The following is an 18,443-nucleotide window of genomic DNA, read 5'->3' as shown; positions in this document are numbered from 1 at the left end:
ATCTCATAGGATCTCATAAACGTCCTATAGGATGTTCTTGATGCTTCGTCGCGGGCCCGCCGCCACTGTCTCTCTAGCCGTCTTAGTTCCCGCTTCATAAGCCGTAACCCCTGGGTATACCAGAGGGCCAGCCTAGGGCGAGAACGCAGAGGGCGCCGGGGAGCGATCTCATTGATGGCTGTGGAAAGCCGGTCATGCCAGTCCTCCACAAGCTCATCTAATGAGCCGCCAGGGGGCATCGGATCCCGCAGAGCCATCTGGAGCCGCACGTGGTCCATTTGGTTCCGCGGGCGAGCTAAAATCTGCTCGCCGCCTAAACATGGTCAGGGTGGGGCATTTACAGATAATCAAAACCCTCTCTCATAGATATAATTCTACAACTACTTTTTGATTATTCCTAAGAGGAAGCAATGACAACTAAAATTACTAGTCCGGTTACTAGCACTGAGTATTCAACATGAAAATGTATGTATGTACCTGCTTAAAAAGCTTAGATCTTTCAAAATGGCTCCAGCGTAGTCTTCCACTATGTCGGATTTAACTGGAATTAGGCCAAACCTGGGAACATCTGTACATTGTGTTGTAAAATAGTCAAAAGTATTTAAAATACTCAGAGTATCAATGGATCTTGCTCTATTGGAAAAAAGAGATTTCTTTGCACTTAAAAACCTTTATTTCTAAGGGTAAAAGGTATACAGGAAACCTACAAAATAACAAACTCCTAAGAGCTACATTTTCTAAGCTGCTTACAGTTCAAATCATTGTTACACACTACACACAGATAATGGAGAATCTGTCCTTCTTCTCGACCCCTAGAAAGGAAGTCACCTGAAAGAAGCAACCAATCTGTATCACAATGTAAGTTACTTTTCCCAGGCTAATTCCCCATTGGCTCTGTGCCAGGTTTCCCTTCCAGGTCAGTCTAAACAATAGCAATACTAGGTAAACAACTTAGCCCTATAATGACTGGATTGTCAGACCTTGTAAACACATAAATTTCCAACACATTGTTGATAAATGTGATATTCATTAACCACAGAAAGAAAATTATCAGTTCATAAAAGTACCAAAAGGAGTATACGTTATATGAGAGATGCTATATATCATCATCTCCTTTCATTGTACTGCATATATTATTATATTTAAAACTACAGTAGAATAAAGCTCAATATGCATTGCTCTCAGATCAAATGTAATATGGATATTATTCTTGGAAATGGTCATCAGCTCTTTTCTTTTTTAGACTCAGCTGATCTGCCCAAACTGTTCTGGCCACACTGATCCATACTTCTGTTACTTCACAGTTTGATTAGTATAATGCTCTCTATATTGGGCTATCCTTCAAGACAACCCAGAAACTGCAACTGGTCAGAATGCGACAGGCCAACTATTGTCAAGGATACCCAATGTTAACTATTTTGAAATAAATACACGGACTGTCAGTTTGTTTCCAAGTTGAACTCAAGATGTTGCATATGAATTTGTGCGAGTGAACAACAACAAAAATTGCCAGGGGACCACATATCTGAAGGACTGTATCTTTCCATGTGTTCCTGTGCACCAACTATATTTTTCAGGCTGCCACCAGTTGGGTATACCCACACCTAGAGTGTTGCACCTGGCATTAACCAGAGTCCAGACCTTTTCTATTGTGGCTCCATTGTGTGGAATAGGCTTCCTGAACAGGTGAGGGATGGCTCCTCATTGGAGAACTGTAGGAGGCCAGTGAGGACTACTTGTTTGACAAGGCTTTTGTTGGACTATGAATAGCAGACATCTTTTAGAGGGGGAAGGGATTTTTATTGTTATTAGTTAGTTTGAACTTGTAATATTTTGTTCCTGTAAATCACCTTGAGCCAAGAAGAAAGGTGGGGTAACATTTTTATAATTTAATAATTTTAAAATAATTTAATGAAGTAAAGTTCTTGTCTTCAATAATTTTTAAAAATAAAGATGACTATTTTAACTCAGGAAGCAGGGTATGTTCACGCAAGCATGCTTATATTGTCCACTTGTAATTGAGATCAAACAAGCTGGAGACCTGCAAGGACTTGCAGGGGGCATCTCATTTCTCCCTCCCTACTATTTCTTCTTTCCCTTCCCTGAAAGCCCCCATAGCTTCTCCCTTTTTTCTGCTTTCTTCTCTCCTTCCCACCCACTAGCTATCCTACCTTTTATCTGTAGAAAAAAAAAGAGTCCAGTAGCACCTTAAAGACTAACAAAATTTGTGGTACTCTATGAGCTTTCATGAGTCACTGCTCACTTCTTCAGATACAGCTACTTCTTCAGATACTCTAATCACTATACTACACTGGCTTTTGTGGGGTAGCTGCTGTTGAACAGTAGCAAGGAGTCAGTCCAAGGTGATGCATGCTGGTCATGTGGTATTAAGTCAGCCCCACTAAATCTTCCCTCAAAAAACAAAGCAACACTAGCATAGTCCCTGCTCCCTCCTCCTGCCTTTTATTGACAGAAGACACGGCTTGACATCTGGTAATACTGATGTGGATGCCTAGCAACAGCCACTGAAGGCATTCTTCATAGAGCTCAAGGTGCAGCTTCTATCATATTTGGAAGGTTTTAACCTGCCCTCTCTCATGTTTCATTTTGTTTGTTTGTTCGTTTTTAGATTTCAAATTGTTCTGCAAATCTGGAGCTTTTTTCTGGTTTGTAGAAAGATCAATCTTGCCAGTGTCCAGGTATAAATATCCACAGATTTGGCCATGTTAAGAACTGAATATATTTATACTTTCACATCACTTAACATTGACTCAAGCACAATACTTCTCAGTGACAGCTATCCATTCACATATTCAGTGGCAAGTTATCAAGTGATCATTGAGAAGACATTGTGAGACATTAAGTGATGCACCTGTGTGAATGCATCAGGCTGCAGTTTAAGCTAAAAAGGAATCCAAGTATACTCCATTATTGGTCATCGTTGTTATGGCACTCCAAACTGATGAGCAAATTCTCCTCAGCTTACTTTTCCAAGCTTTCATTGCAAGTGCTTTTAAAAAAGGTTTTTTAGTGCCCTTAGAGGGAGGTTAGTATAAACAGGAGTAATCCTTCAGTGATCTTTCCAAACCCTACTCAAATAATTTCCCTTCTACCAAGCTTATCGGGTTGTGGGGGCAGTGGAAACAGCAAAGAGCCTAACACTTTCTCAGGCTCCAATAAAAAATGGAAACCATGAATTCTTATACTCAGGAATGGAGGGTAATTCCATGCCCATTGGGATTGCCCCTCCTACCAGAGACAGCACCACTTCCAGCTCACTAAGAATTACTCCTCCAGATAAGGGGCTCCTCCTTCCCAGACTGTACTGGAAAAATCAGGATCACCCCTACAATGACCATGCATGACAACAGTAATGACCAAAAAGTGTAATGAAACAACAGCAGGAAAGATGAAAAGGAACAAAACCTATATGTCCCTTCCTACCATACCACTTATAGACTACCACCCAGAAAATGGGCCATGCCATCATGCCTCCCCTGAGAATTGGAATTAGTGGTAAGAAATTTCATTTTTCCTGTAGATGCATGAGTACATTCCATATTCACGGGGATATACAAAAGCAGTGTTTCTTGAGAAGTATTTAGGGGATTAATTTCTCTGACAGTGAAGAGCTCTTTGCAGAACCTTCCTGCCAAGACAAGAACCCATCTATTTTAAAGTGTCCAGGGAAGGAGTGCACTGGGGCCCAAGTTGCTGCCCTACAAATGTCACCCATTGGTATATTGTTCAAGAACACAGCTGAGGCTAGTACAATGGACATATCATCCTTGCAGGAGATTTTCCCAGGGCCTTTAAATAATTTCTACTGATTACCTTAACTAACACAGTACAACTTAGCTAACATGATTTTAGAGAGCTAATCAGGAGCACATTGTCAGAATGGAAAATACATGTGTTCAGGTTAGCAGACATCAGTCCTAATTCAGAAACCATCCTGGTACAAATAATAACTACCAGAAAGAGAGTTTTAAAGTTTTTTTAGTAGGGCAGTATCCATTGGTCCCTGTGTACACACAGTTCAGTTCCAGCTGGGGACATGATAAACTGTGGAGGCTTTCTCAGTACCAACACTTTCAATAATCTAAATATATAGGGACACATAGCCAGGGATTCTTTACCTTTAAAATGCCTGCACACATTCTTCCTCTCCAGGGTTGTTCCCCTTCCTGTGCACTGCTGCATGAACAGGGGGCATTTTTCCTATCCTTGGTCTCAAGCAGCTTTGTGTGGACAAATCATGAAAAGGCTGTGTACACCAGCCTCCTCTGAGATAGTGAATCCACATCTCATTGCCTTAGCTGAACATTTTTTCTGGCATCAACATTTGAAGCCATGGCCCTGGTGTCCAGTCCAAAGGCATCAAGAGATCAAGGCTGGCAAAAGTTATATTTTCCTCAGTCTGTTTGGGCATCTCTTTTCTTGGAGAGTCCCCCTGCCCACTGAGAACAGCCCTAGAAAAGACTGAATAAGTAACCAAAGTTTCTGAAGAGGCTGTTTTTCATGAGTGCAGCATGCACCCATTTGTCACAAGTATCACTAGGATCTCCTTTGTCTTCCAATTGCATTACAACTGTGAGAGGGCTGCTGCTGGAGTACCAGTCACTGGTGTCTTGAAAGGTTCCATTAAGACCATTTGGAAGGAATAAAACCTGTTGATTATCTTATTAATTGTCTTTGAGCTGGGGAAGCTTATTTGTCACTAATAACTCTGTCCAAGGCTTCTGTACAAGGTACAGTGATAGACTAAGCTGGCCCCAAAGAGAAACCCTCCTTTCCCTCCTTCAGTAGCAATAGTGTATTGTGTTTGGTCAATTTCAGAGTGTGTGTAGTCCTGGCCAACATTCTAGGGAAAAGCTTTTGGGGAAAATAATGGTTAAATTGTGACCTGGCCTATTCTCCTCCTCTGATTGTTCCCCTGCCTCCTTCCTGGATACTTAGAAAGCCTCTGTCCTGTCAACGGGGAGAGGGGGGGCTGGTACTCAAGGAACCTTGATCCAGGGGCTAACTAGGCTATTCATGTGCTGGGGAATGCTGTGACTCCCCTCCCCAGCTTGGGAAAGAGGCCCATTGCCTTTGGTTACAGCCTTCCCTGTGGCTCTGCCTGGATACCTCAGATCTTGAGCTGCCACTATTGGAACTCTCACAGTGCTGCTGGCATAGAATCTATAACCTGTTGCAACACCATACACTGTATCCATGACATGAACCTGGGGTAGGGTAGGGTAGAAATATTAAAGAAAGGAGACCTTAAGCTTTAGATTGCAAGATGAATTGTGGCACTTCAGAGAGCTCTACAGGGACCCTGTTCCCCTGTTATGACACAGGACTAGTCTGGGGGAAAGTAGACACTCACCCTTCACAAACTAGCCCTGCTTCCTCCTCCAGTAGGAGGTACAACCCCAATGGATCTCAAAGGCCCTCATGTCTCTAATGGAGAGCAATGCAATATCAGCATTCTACATGCAAGACCACATAAAAAATGTAAGATGGACAAAGGAGTCCTGAAATAAATGCATTTCTCTGTACACTTTGCTTTTCAAGCAGCCTGAGAGACCGAGCAATGTAGAGAGGGAGAGCTTTTGCAATTACCATGCCAATGTAAGGATTAATGCAGTATAAGGAAAAGAGCAGTGGGAATGGAAGGGAGAGCTGGAGAGCCCCACACAAAATCGTGTGGGACTGGGCCTGAATTTAAAAGGATCAGGACGCCTGTTCATACAGAGGTGAGCAAGTTCACACTGAGGACTTCAGTTCATTGCTAATCCCAACATCAAACACGTAGCAACACCAAACAGTGCAATTATGATGTCTAAATTTCAATACGGTATTAACTCCAGTTAGAGGAAGTATTTGTAATCACCATACTCACCCCAAAGCACAAAGAATTCCAAACAAAAATATTTAATAGAGGTGCAAATTGCCAGTGCATTTCTTGCACTATAGTAATTGTTATATAGGGTCTTGTCCCATCTAGCATCAGACTCACTGAGGCATTAAAAATCAATTAATTAAAAGGATGCTTACTGAGTATACCAATTTGTTCTTAGAATGAACCAGTTACAAATTGGTGCAACTTCTGGGCCCATCACCCTCCTGATGATTTACTAGGAGTGCAGTTGAACTAAGAAGTTCCCTTGTAGTCAACTCACCTGAAAGGTAATCTCTTCACCCCTCATCCTGGTGTGGATCCACCCAGTCACTAATGGTAGCCTACCAGTGCAATCCTAACCAAAGTTACAACCTTCTGATTTTACTGGATTTAGAAACTCTGCTTAAGATTGCACTGCAAAAGTACTGAAATACTTCAGAAACAATTTACTAGTACTTATTTCAGGATGGCAGTACTGCCACTAATGTCAAAACAGTGCAGTCAAAACTGGTTTTTCAAAGTACCAAGCATTTATGATTACAGCTTACAGACATTCATGTTCATGGTTCAAGACCTCTATACCTTTAACTGTGACTTCACTCTGTTGAAGGAAGAGGTTTGAGGTGTTTCGCACTGGAAAAGCATCCCCAAGATCACACAGGCCAACTATTGTGGTTGCAGTATTCCACAGATGTTCATAATCATTCTTAATTTCTTTTCCCATTTCTAACTTTAAGCCTGCATAGAAGAGTTACATATAAGTGTGGTCTAAAATAACCCTAAAATAACAGTCTTTTCCTTAGCTCATCATTGCAGGTGAATTCAATGCTACCTGTAAGAAGTCTCAGTCACGGATCAGACTTAACTCTGCTTCTTAGGTTTGTTCACATATTGATCAGAATTTAGGCCTTTCCCTGTCTGTAGTGTTAACTGTTATGAAACTTCCATGAACCATAGCAGGCAGGGCTCTTTTTGTAGCAGGAACTTATTTGCATATTAGGCAACACACCCCTAATGTAGCCAATCCTCCAAGAGCTTACAGTATCCCCTGTAAGAAGAGTTCTGTAAGCTCTTGGAGGATTGGCTACATTAGGGGTGTGTCGCCTAATATGAAAAGGAGTTCCTGCTACAAAAAGAACCCGCAGGGATCATTTATCTGTGGGAATCAAGTAAACCAGTGGATTGGCTCAGATGTGCCAATGTTTCAAATGATTAGCAAGCTATTGTTATTTGTATTGATGCAGAAGATACATTGTAGTTCATGGGTCCCAGTTAGTATATGCATGACGATCCCATGCTCAACCCAAGGGAAGTATTCTGCTGGAGAAAGATGGAATGGAACAATGCAGGAGGACATTTATTTATTTATCGTATGGTACAGGAGGACAATCTTTTGGGGGTAGACTAGAAGATGGCTAGCCAGGTCAGGGAAGGCAGTTCAAAGGGGTAGTACTTCAGCCCTCCTGACATGGACATCTTGGAAGCTAAGCAGGGTCAGCCCCAGTTAGTATTTAGATGGGAGACCACCAAGGAAGTCCAGGGTCATGACACAGAGGCAGGCAGTGGCAAACCTGCCTTTGAATGTCTCTTTGAAAACCCTATGGAGTTACCATAAGTCAGCAGTTTCCACTACCACACCACAGCCCTTGCCTGGGTGGTAACCCAGGTGATGAGGGCGAGGCCAAGGGGTGGGGTGGGGCTAATTAAAGGATCAAGGAGGGGCATTTAAGGAGACTCCAAAACCAGGCTAAGGAGAAGAGAGGAGGTGCTAGCCTCAGCCAAAAGCACAATCTCCCAAGGAGAAAGAAGATAGACTTGGCTGCTATAGCCCTTGCTCCTGTTCTCTTCACCACTATTCTGAGGCTTTGGGAGCCCCAAAGAGGTGTGATGCAATGGCAGAAGAAAAGGAGGCAACACTGGCAAGGGAGGACCCTCACGGTATGAGCTTCTCATATAGTTGTGGAATGCAAAACACTGTGACAATCAGCAAAATAGCATTAACATGTTGGCGTGTTGGGAGATGTCTCCTTTGGATTTTAATGGAGCTATGTAAGGGGCAGCACACTTTGGGGGCGGGAGAGCTAACTAGCTTGACACAGATTCAAATCAACCCCATATTCTATCAAAATTAATTCTTTACAGAAGAGCCCATTTGACCACAAGTGGAGAAAAAGCCCTGACTACTGTCTCTTCCCCTCCCCAGTTCAACTCCAGTCTGACTAGCTAGCTCATTCTCTGGCATTTGTCATTGCAGGGGCTGGGGTTCTTTTCCGGATCCTGCAGAGTCCAGTGACTTCTACACAGGGACCCAGTTGAAGGTTCAGGTATAATCATGGTTGTCCCTTAGGCTAACACACCTAGTGGGATACATCAACATAATTCTAATTCTAACATAGCATACAAATATGTCAAAAATGTATACTTGACATAAAAAACTAGTCATTATTAGTTTATTTTAAGATGAAATATGAAATTGTTCAGGACCATAATAGAAGTACCTGCACAGTATTCTGATTCATAGTAATGCACAAGATTCTTCCACAGAAAGATGTCTCGCAAGTCTGGCAGATACGTGAAATCCAATTTCCAGTCATTCACAGTATTCAGATGTTTCAGAACAAGGTAGTCACATCGTTGTAGCTATTGAAACAGAACATAGTGCAGCAGGTTTCACAGGAGATTTATTATTCTGATCCGAAGTGCATTGAAAGATCAGACAGCCATGAGAAACTACAGTATATCAGAACACATAAGTAAGCTCTTGGGAGATTCCACCAAGATTTCAACCATTTTCACTCCACCATCAACCTGAGCATGGGTCCATGCGAGAATATTTTCTAGACACCATTATGTTACAAACACATTTGTTTTGATCCCTCAGACAGGGTCTCTCACTTGGAATATTTAAAGCTAGGACTGTCATGTTTATAATACCTTCCTAATGAGGGAAAGAAACAAATTGACAAAGCCAAACAAGTATCCAGAGACAGTGTGCTACAAGAAAGACCCAAATCAGCTAACAGCAGAACACTTTTAGCCCCATAGTCCCAACTGGTACAACACATCAATTATTTGCAGTCTTTCCTGAGCCCGTTCGCGGGATGGGCGGGATATAAATATAATAAATAAATAAATAAATAAATAAGGATATTTTCTCTTTCACAGGTCTTGGAGGTCTTGGAGGTCAGGCCTTTCCTTGTTTACAGACAGCTCCCCCCCCAAACAACTTCTCACACAGCAGAGACACAACAGAAAACCAGGCAACATATGTGTATGCCAACTTTGTCCCCATATATACTCAGATAATACTATCACGGGACTTAATAACATCAGCTACACCTTCTTGGTCTCACACACTTGCTCATAATCCAATTTAATACATGCCAACATGTGCCAGCAATGCCCTTCTACTACCAACATTATGCAAATGGGTCAGAAGCCATTTGAAAAAATAAATACACACAAATCTGACATAAAAATCACAACATTCAGAAACCATCGGTGGGAACCCTTTAATCTTCCTGGACACACTGTTGCATTCCTTAAAGTTAGGGCCACTATCAGCATACCCTGAGGTGGGACAGCTGCCAAGGCCAAGGTTGCCAGAAGGGCCCAGGGTTTCTGGCAGGACCCACTGCTGTCTACCTCTCCCCCACACTACTTATTTTCTAGTGCTCCTTCATGCTCCAAGCTACACTCACTGCTCACTGCCCACTGCCACTGGGGAAATGGCTGCAGGCAGTGGTGATCAGGGGCAGTGACAGAACTCAGAAGAAGGCAGGGGAAGGGCATACAGGCTGGTAGGAGGCATGTGGGTGGGAGGAGGCAAGTAGGGCTTATGTGGGGTGGCTGATGGGGGGTAGGGAGCCCTCAGAACCCTCTGCCTGAGACCCATCAAACCCTAGAACAAAACCTGCTTAAAGTCACTGTTCTACAAATAGAACAAAATTTGAGACCAGTGGCACCTTTAAGACCAACAAGTTTAATTCTGGGCATAAGCTTTTGTGTGTGTGCAGAATTAAATTTGTTGGTATTAAAGGTACTACTGGTCTCAAACTTTGTTCTGTTGCTTCAGACCAACATTACTACTCACCTGTTCTACAAACAAACACTTTAAAGGAATAATCCAATGTGAAAGTGCTGAATTAGAGCTTATCAAAAGATTAAACCCGATGTCACATCCTAGTTTAAACAGAAGCTTGGATTTCCTAAATCACTATAGTTGGTAACAGATAACCCACCCATTAGAGATTTATTTACTTAAAATATTTTAAAGCTACTCCACTTACGGTCCCCAAGGTAGAAAACAATAAAAACATGGAGAAGTTGCTACACTAAAGATACAGATGATGGGCAGATTTTCAGTGCGTGACCACACCGCAACATCTGGGAAGCATAGTTCACCTGTGTCTAACCCGTGACTTCCCACCGAAGATGCAGAGTAAAAAAACTACCGCATACAATGTACTAGTTTCCGGAAAACGCAGGGCAAAGGTGGGCATCTGATCGTATTTCCGCTCGAATCCCGTGGCATCTGGCACCCGTCCATATCCCATTTCAAACCAGATTTTTTTTTAAGTTTCCAGCTTTCTTAGCTCAATGGAAGTTATATATTGAACTCAGAGCTCAAAACTTTCCCAATGATATGTTTTGTAATCAGTCTCTTAAAGGGGCAAGCCGCCAAATGGGCTACTCCCTTTTTAGTAGAACCATCTCCCTTGTTGTCAAACTTCCAAGGGTTTCTCGCTCAGTTATCAACTGCCTATGCTAATCCAACTAGTAAACCTGCTTTGAAATGAAAGTGTGGTTGTCAAATTCCTGGAGAAAAATGCCCTGTCCTATTTGAAGAGGCTTAATAGGATGTTATTTGTCAGGTAATATTCTTTACCTCCATGTCATAAAAAGATTTAACTGCTCATTATGCCCCTATTAAATTGACAGTGCACTTTTCTCTAGACTTGTTAGTAACCATAAATGGAATACCGCCCACCCTCCCACATTTTACCTGATATCATTTCATCAACATTAATTCACAGCTCTTCCCCTATAAGCACAATAGAACATTGGTGGGTCTATTTATCACCTCATCCCATAAGAATAAACTGTTATTGACCTACCATCTCTATAAATGGGAAGGCCTGTACAGTCCAGCGGGACTTGATGGTTCTAATTTGAGCTCGCTGTGAAAGTGGCAAGTTACAAAGAAAAGCCACACTGAGGCACTGAATTCTACAAAGATCTGCTGCTTCTTCCATTGTTAACTCTTTTATTATGTCCTGTTGTGAAAAGACAAGGTATTTTGAGTTTCATTTTTAATTTCTGAGCTGTATTTTGAATATAATTTACATTTATTATTTTCAATATAAGTATTTAAAATCTGTATCAATCAATTTCTTACAGCATTGTGAAAAGATACCATTATCCTTCATAGTGATTAGGAACTGACATAGGGCTGCCAACCTCATGATGGGGCATGGATATCTCCCAGAATTACAACGAATCTCCAGACTATAGGCACCAGTTCCTCTTGGAAGGTGGATTGTATGGCATTATAACCTGCTGAAGTTCTTCCTATTGGGATTCACTGGTTAGTTAGTCCAGTATCCCATTTCAAGCTTAGCAGAGTGCTTCAAGTTGCACACACAGCAGTGTCTTTGTTTCAGGTATCCAAGCCAAGTTACAAAGTTACACAGAGCCACTTGTCAGTTTCAAGACTAATAATAGTCTCTCTAGTTTAGGAACTACATTCTAGACAGGAAAGCTTAGAGATAGGTATAGTATACTTGTCTAACTAACTAGGATGGATGCAGATGGTGAAAGGGCCATCTCCATCATGGTGCCAAGATGGAGACAGTGTGTATGCAAGGAGAAGTGTGTTGTGGGAGACAATGAACAGAAGGAAGGAAGAAGTTCCCTGACAGTAGTATTCTACATATCAAAGGGAGAGTGGCAGAAGAGTAAACACAGGAAGGAAACCTAGAAGTCTGCCTCTCTAGCTATCTGACTCTCTTGCCACATAGTCTGTAGGTTGAGACAGGAGACAGCGTCCAGCTCTTCACTTCCAACACCTCTCCTCTTCCAACCTTGCCCTCTCCGGGCGCCACCTCCAGATTTCCCACCCCAGAGTTTGCAACCCTAAATTGAGGGCTTGGTCTCTTAACTGTTCATTAAAAAAAAAAAAGATTTGATGGCTCTCACTCCTTACAAGAGAGTCCAAATGTGTTGTTCACACGGAAGCACACACACACCTGCAACTAACTGACCTAAAAGGTAAAGTCTCTGACATCTGAATATCATGGAACTAAGAAATAGTACTTTGTCCCTGTTTTCAAACCAAGTACTGTTCTCTGGAAGGTGAAAAACAAGTAATCTTATTTGTTTCCCAACAAATTTATTTAAAGAAAGGATCTGGCAAGAACTTTTAGAACACATTCTTGCTAGATTTTACTTCATGATATCATGTTTTGGTTGCTAGTTACCCAGATAACTTAAGCTTCCCCCTGCCAATTCCACATTCTACCTTTCTCCTCTAACCTCTCCTTTCACCAGTGCTATATATCCCATCCCTATTATATGGTTATTATCTTTTCTCTTACCTCTTCCCATTAAAAAGTAAATCAGATGGGATACCACTGGGACCTCATGAAATAAGTTGATATAATGCTAATTTCTTTAAAGCCCCAAATCTTAGACCATGGAAAAGAAAGGGGGAAAAGCTCTTGGCAGCTGTGATTTTAACAATAATCCTTTCCAGTGTTAAATAAACATTTCACACCTTTTCATTCCTCTGTTCCATTTGTTCTCCTTTTATTTCATCAGTTGTCTTTGCTTTCTCTAACATGCTCTTGTAAATTTTCATTCCCACTGCGCACGTAAGAACGCAGAAAGCACGTCTAAGGTCCGATCCTTCTGGCCACAAATCCTTAAGCAATGATATAGCCTGACAGACCTGCAATCATAATATTTGTTAAAACAAAGTATTTCACCAACAAAAAGATATAATAGATGCCATATTCTTGTGTGATTTCAAACTCAGCCATGGCAAGCAAACAGTATAACACAGTAGCCATTGGGGGAAATCTGAACGCACAGACAGCAACCATTCCTGCACACGTGCGAACCACTGCATCAGCATTCTTAAATCATCGTTTGTTAAACTTTCCACACAATTTTTGGCTGCTCTAGTAGTAGCTCGGAATTTACTGCCCCATTACCCCATGATTTCCAGATCCATGTTTCTTGCAACTTTTTCCCTGTTGGGTATTAACTTGCAGTTTTCAAGTGTGGAATTCCTGAAATTGAATTTTGTTTCATCCAAGTTAAAGAAAAAAATTCCCTAAAATAAATGCCCTATTGTGGAAGGAGTGCCACAAAATCAGAGCATCAGCTGGGGATTCAACTTGCTGGGAAACAGTGGCAACACTGAGGTGCAGAAAAGGTCGGCTTCTGCTTTTCGTGAGAAATTTTGGCGTGTTTCCAAAACTCATCTACAAGATATACACATAGCATGAAAATTTATGAACAGTACAGTGCATGGAACTATAAATATGTTTGTTTGTCTTTCCAAATATATGTAATCATTTTCTGATGTCCGTTTCTGTGTATTTGGAATATGCATACAGAGAAGTTAGTAAATGCCTTATTCAAACTGAAACTGCTTCCACAAGCTACTGAAATATTTACTATTATTTTTCTTGGGAAAAGGGCATCATTGCATATATAGAACTGTACCCTATGATAATGAATGTAGCGGAATGTGCCTGCTCAGTCCTGCAGGCCCTATTCTGCCCTGCCTCTCTGGGTTTTTTTCAACCCCTGAGGAGGTGTTTCTTCTGCTCTCAGATAGTCCACCACTACCACCTGGCCTTTGTACAGAATTATCCACTGGGAGGGTCAGGACCAATGCTCCCTTTAAGCTGTGATCACAACAGGGACAGTTTACTGTCTTGTGCACCCCTGGAGGAATAGCCAGTGGCCAACTGCCTGCCTTCCCCCAGCGTTCCTTTTAAAATGGCATGTCCAAGACAGTGGAAGTCTATGTGGTACAGAGAACCACTCCCAGCATCAAAATTTATAAAGTATTTATTAAAAAGAAAATGTTTACAAGCATACTGTTAGCACAGCACCAAATTGAGCAAGGGATTCCAAAAGAAATGTATAAAGTGCAAATCCTCTGTCCCTCTCTCTATACATGCCCTGTCGGGTGTTAGGAAAAAGGACAGGCTCTTTAGCTTAGGATGCCTCCCCCAGAGCTCAACTAGGAGATCTGCTTCCTCTCAAGAACCCAGCAAAAAAGAGAGCTCCTTCCTGCTGCAAGGAGTTTTTATCATATTTGTTTCTCCTCCCACTGACCAGGTTACGTGAAAAAGAGGCTTTTCCTGGAGATCTCTGGGAATCTCTTTCCTGAAGACTTTATAGCGTTCAATTCCTCCAAAACTCTGTTCTCTGCTTGGACCCACCCATTATCTCTCCTGCTAGAGCTTTTTGCATTTGTGTGAAGGTGAGCTGAGGTATGTCTGGGAAGCAATTGAACCGACTTCCCCCCTCCTGCCTATTAACTGTCCAGAGGGGGGGGAATGTTAAAAAGCAAAATGGATGTTTGGCTTGTTAAGGAATGAACTTGATATTTTGCTTTATGGACTTATTTTTATTGCTACACACACAATGGACTGTGCACATACACCCACAGGCTCAAAGAAAGCTGTACAAGTCACCTGTTGTGATATTACACATAGAAGGTGCCTGCATAAGCCTTACACGTGAATGAGGTTTCGGTTACACAGCACCAACCTGGTGAGGGAGCACACATCTCCAATATTGTCAGCAAAACAACAACTTGAGAAGAAGCAGCCCCCATTGCTAAATTGGTTGTGGTCACGCACTCCACATCTCTGATTTATTTCTGCATTGGCATTTCCTGCCAGATGGACCTTTTATGACCAGAGGAATAGCCAGGCTTCATCTGCACTTCAAGGGAGCTTCCTGATGCCAAGTTTTCACACTTGCCCAGATGCCATCCTTTGAGTTAGGTCTTAGGTTACAATATTGTCCGATTCTCTAGGTAACCACCCCTCACTACATGCAACCAATAGGATTAGTTTTGGGACGGACTAACAGGTAGGTGGGTCAAGAGGTTGGCACAGTTGCCACCCACCCAAAGGACCACCTATAAAAGGTTGGGACCATTCACCTAGGCCTTCCTAGCTAGCAACCCCCGCAAAAAACCCAGTCTGCTTTATACTCCCCTTTTGTCCAGCTTGCTGTACCCAAACCCTTGCCTCTACTTTGATCTCTTGATCTGCAGTCAAGAGACCCACACATGCTGGCTGGTTCTAGTCATGTGATAACTTCCCTAGAGTTCTATTTCTCCCCATCCATTCTTCATTGGAACGAACAAGCTTCAGGACAGATAAGTATCACCCACCATCACCCTACCTGCTAATGCAAACGTGCTTATTTTAATACTGTATTTCTAAGGAGCTTGATTGAATGTGTGAGCGCATCAGTATTGTTTGTATGTGATTTATATTCTTAAGTAAAAGACATTTATTTTAACAACACCAGCCTCGACTCCTTCTCTGGTAACCCTTGGTGGGAAGAGAACCTTGGTAAACACTGGCCTTGGTAAACCCATCTAAAATTTGCCAATTGCTGTAGATAAAGCAATTCGGCTAACAGGCTCATTTCAAACCTCCCAGAAAAAAAAGCCATTTTTTCACACTGAAATATTGGTTACAGGTGCTTGAAGAACAGCAAGATTACAAAGATTTTGAGATCTTATGATTTTGAATATATATTGTATTGGGGTTTTATTATTTATTGTATTATTTTTGTTTATCTGATTTTTTGGGTTATTTCATGTTCTTTTGAGTTTCCAGTTTTTATAACATTGTTGAATTTTTAAATAAATTTGGGGTTTTTTTAAAAAAAAGTAATGATAAAACACAAAACACTAAATCACTTGTGAAAAAAAGATATGTGTCATTAGTTAGATATTCTTATTAAAATATTGTACTATGACCCATGAGTAGGCCCTGTGAAGTCAGGGCAGCAGCCAGAGGTAGTATACTGCATGATTGGGAGGAGAAGGATTGGGCCGGAAGTGACATGCCATGACTGTGGAGAATGCGAAGGCCAGCCGGCAAGTTCAAAGGCTGGCTGTGAGGGAAGCAGGGGAGGAGGCTGCTGGAGTCACAGAAAGAGAGACAGCAGAAGAGCTGGCAGAGGGAGCATCGGGCAGGAGCAATGCAGAGAGTGCAGCTATGGAGAGCTCACTGGAGGCATCACAAGGAGGCCATGCAGGACACAGAGGAATTATTTATTTATTTATTTATTTAGATTTTTACCCCGCCCTTTCAGCAAGGCTGGCTCAGGGTGGCTTACAGCACAATATAGAACAATACAATATAATAATTCAATATACCATATAAAATCCAAGCATACAAAAGTTTAAAACTATGACTATACAGCTTACTAAAGTGCTAGCATTTAATTCCTCACATACAATCCGCTACTTAGTCTCATTCAGATGTCCCAGGCACTCGGGAAAGGCTATACTTGGGGGGACCCCGGGGGTTGGGCTCACTCTCCGTAACTGTCAGATGTCAGTGGTGGTGGTGGCAGCAGCTCCAAAAGCCTGGTGGAAGAGCTCCGTTTTACAGGCCCTGTGGAAATGTAACAGGTCCTGCAGGGCCCTGATCTCCTCTGGGAGCTCATTCCACCAGAATGGAGCTGCCACCGAGAAAGCCCTAGCCCTTGTTTTCACAAGCCTGGCCTCCTTGATGTTCAGGATGACCAGCCGATTCTGGGTCCCAGATCGCAGTGTTCTCTAGGGAACATATGGGGAAAGGCGGTCCCTCAGGTATGCAGGTCCCTGGCCATAAAGGGCTTTAAAGGTAAGAACCAGCACCTTGAACCAAATTTGGTATGCTATAGGCAGCCAGTGCAGTTCTTTTAGGGTGGGCTGGATGTGTTCCTGCACAGGACAACACAGCAACAGCCTTGCCGCTGCATTCTGCACTAGCTGCAGTTTCTGGATCTGGGACAAGGGCAGCCCCATGTAGAGGGGGTAATCCAATCAGTAATCCAATCTCGAGGTGACCATCGCATGGATCACTCTTGCCAAGTCGTTGCATTCGAGAAAGGGGACCAACTGCCTAATCAGCCTGTGATGGAAAAAGGCCAACTTGGCAGTGGCTGCTACCTGGGCCTCCATTGTTAAAGAGATGTCTAGGAGCACTCCCAAACCTCTGGTGCTGGCACCAATGGCACCCCATTGAAGGCCAGGAGTGGGATTCCTACCCCCCGACCACCCCGACTCAGGCACAGGACCTCTGTCTTCATCGGATTCAATTTCAGCCAGTTCAGCCTAAGCCAACCGGTCACAGCTTGTAGCGCCCAGTCCAGATGTTGGGGATTGTGGGACTTGCATGGACAGAAGCTATATGCAATGGGGGCAGAATGGGGGCATTGGCTTAAATTGGGTGGAAAAGGTGGCTGGATGCATGCAACCCAGCATTTTATAATTAGCAATTTATTTAAACTAAAACTTTACCCATATTGTTTTCCAACTGCAAGGCAAACAGCTACTATTTTGGGTGACATTGGTGGTTTAGGTTGCAATGTGAACCTTAAGGGAGTTATGGGATGGTTGTGAATGGTTGTGTGAGTGTATATGTGTATGGCTGTAGATCACTGAAATGATTGCACCTTTAATTTTGTTGTACTGTGTACAATGACAATAAAGTATATTATTATTATTTTATCTCTTCTATGAAAAACAGTTAACAGTTACCTCCTTATGCATCATTCTTACGTTGAACTTCAGATGTTTGTACAGGAATAGTTCCATGTCCTGGAGTTTTGTTAAATGTTTGAGCATAGTTTCCCAAGCATGCAGAATATCCTTTTCATACTAAAATGATAATTAAAGTTATATAGTTATTGAGACAAGAAACTTCAGAACCTTCATAACATTAGAAATGCATTACTGTACCAAGCAACTAGCAATAATGTAAGACAACCTGGACAACAGTAAGTAGGGAAAAGTGTAGCCATATCAGTTTTAAAATATACATTGAAATAAGGTTTAGAGAAATTATGTAAAACTATTTCAACTCACTGGTCTTTCTGCATACAAGGCATGTTATATTGTGCTCTGTTACTGAGCCATAATCCTTCCTCATAAGCTCACAGCTCTGGTTAGCTATAATAGGGAATCTTACCAGTCTTATGTAGACATATACCTTGTAATGAATCAGACCACTGGCAGTATTGTTTGCTGTGGCTGTGAGGGGCTCCCTAGAGACTTTTAGAAAAGGGCATTTCCTGTTTCTTTGGGTTTTTTTAAAACCAGGATTTTCAGAGACTGAACCTATGGCCTTCTAGATGCAAAACATGTGCTCTTGCACTGCCACATTACTTGTGACATGGAGTTCCATGCAGCCATAGGGGGCTCTCTGGACTACTTCCCCAAACAAAACTATACCCCACCCCAATGTTTTTAGCCCCAGTAGGAAAAAAAGACAAGCACAGTGTATGTACTCTCCTCTTT

General features: G+C 42.2%; 1 protein-coding gene across 1 annotated transcript in view; it reads right to left on the bottom strand.

Moving 5' to 3' along the window:
* Window positions 1-18,443, bottom strand: part of LOC107114667 (probable ATP-dependent RNA helicase DDX60) — a 109,320-nt gene that overhangs the window by 77,462 nt on the left and 13,415 nt on the right. Inside the window, 6 exon segments of the mRNA XM_015416234.1 lie at window positions 478-568; window positions 6,473-6,628; window positions 8,389-8,530; window positions 11,008-11,166; window positions 12,666-12,839; window positions 17,685-17,804. Of these exon segments, the coding sequence (XP_015271720.1) occupies window positions 478-568; window positions 6,473-6,628; window positions 8,389-8,530; window positions 11,008-11,166; window positions 12,666-12,839; window positions 17,685-17,804 (842 nt within the window).

This window comes from Gekko japonicus, unplaced genomic scaffold (assembly GCF_001447785.1).
Source record: "Gekko japonicus isolate JY-2015 unplaced genomic scaffold, Gekko_japonicus_V1.1 scaffold593, whole genome shotgun sequence".
Classification (NCBI taxonomy): Eukaryota; Metazoa; Chordata; class Lepidosauria; order Squamata; family Gekkonidae; genus Gekko; species Gekko japonicus.
Note: the sequence above shows the minus strand (reverse complement) of the source record. Positions and strands in the feature narration are given on the sequence as shown.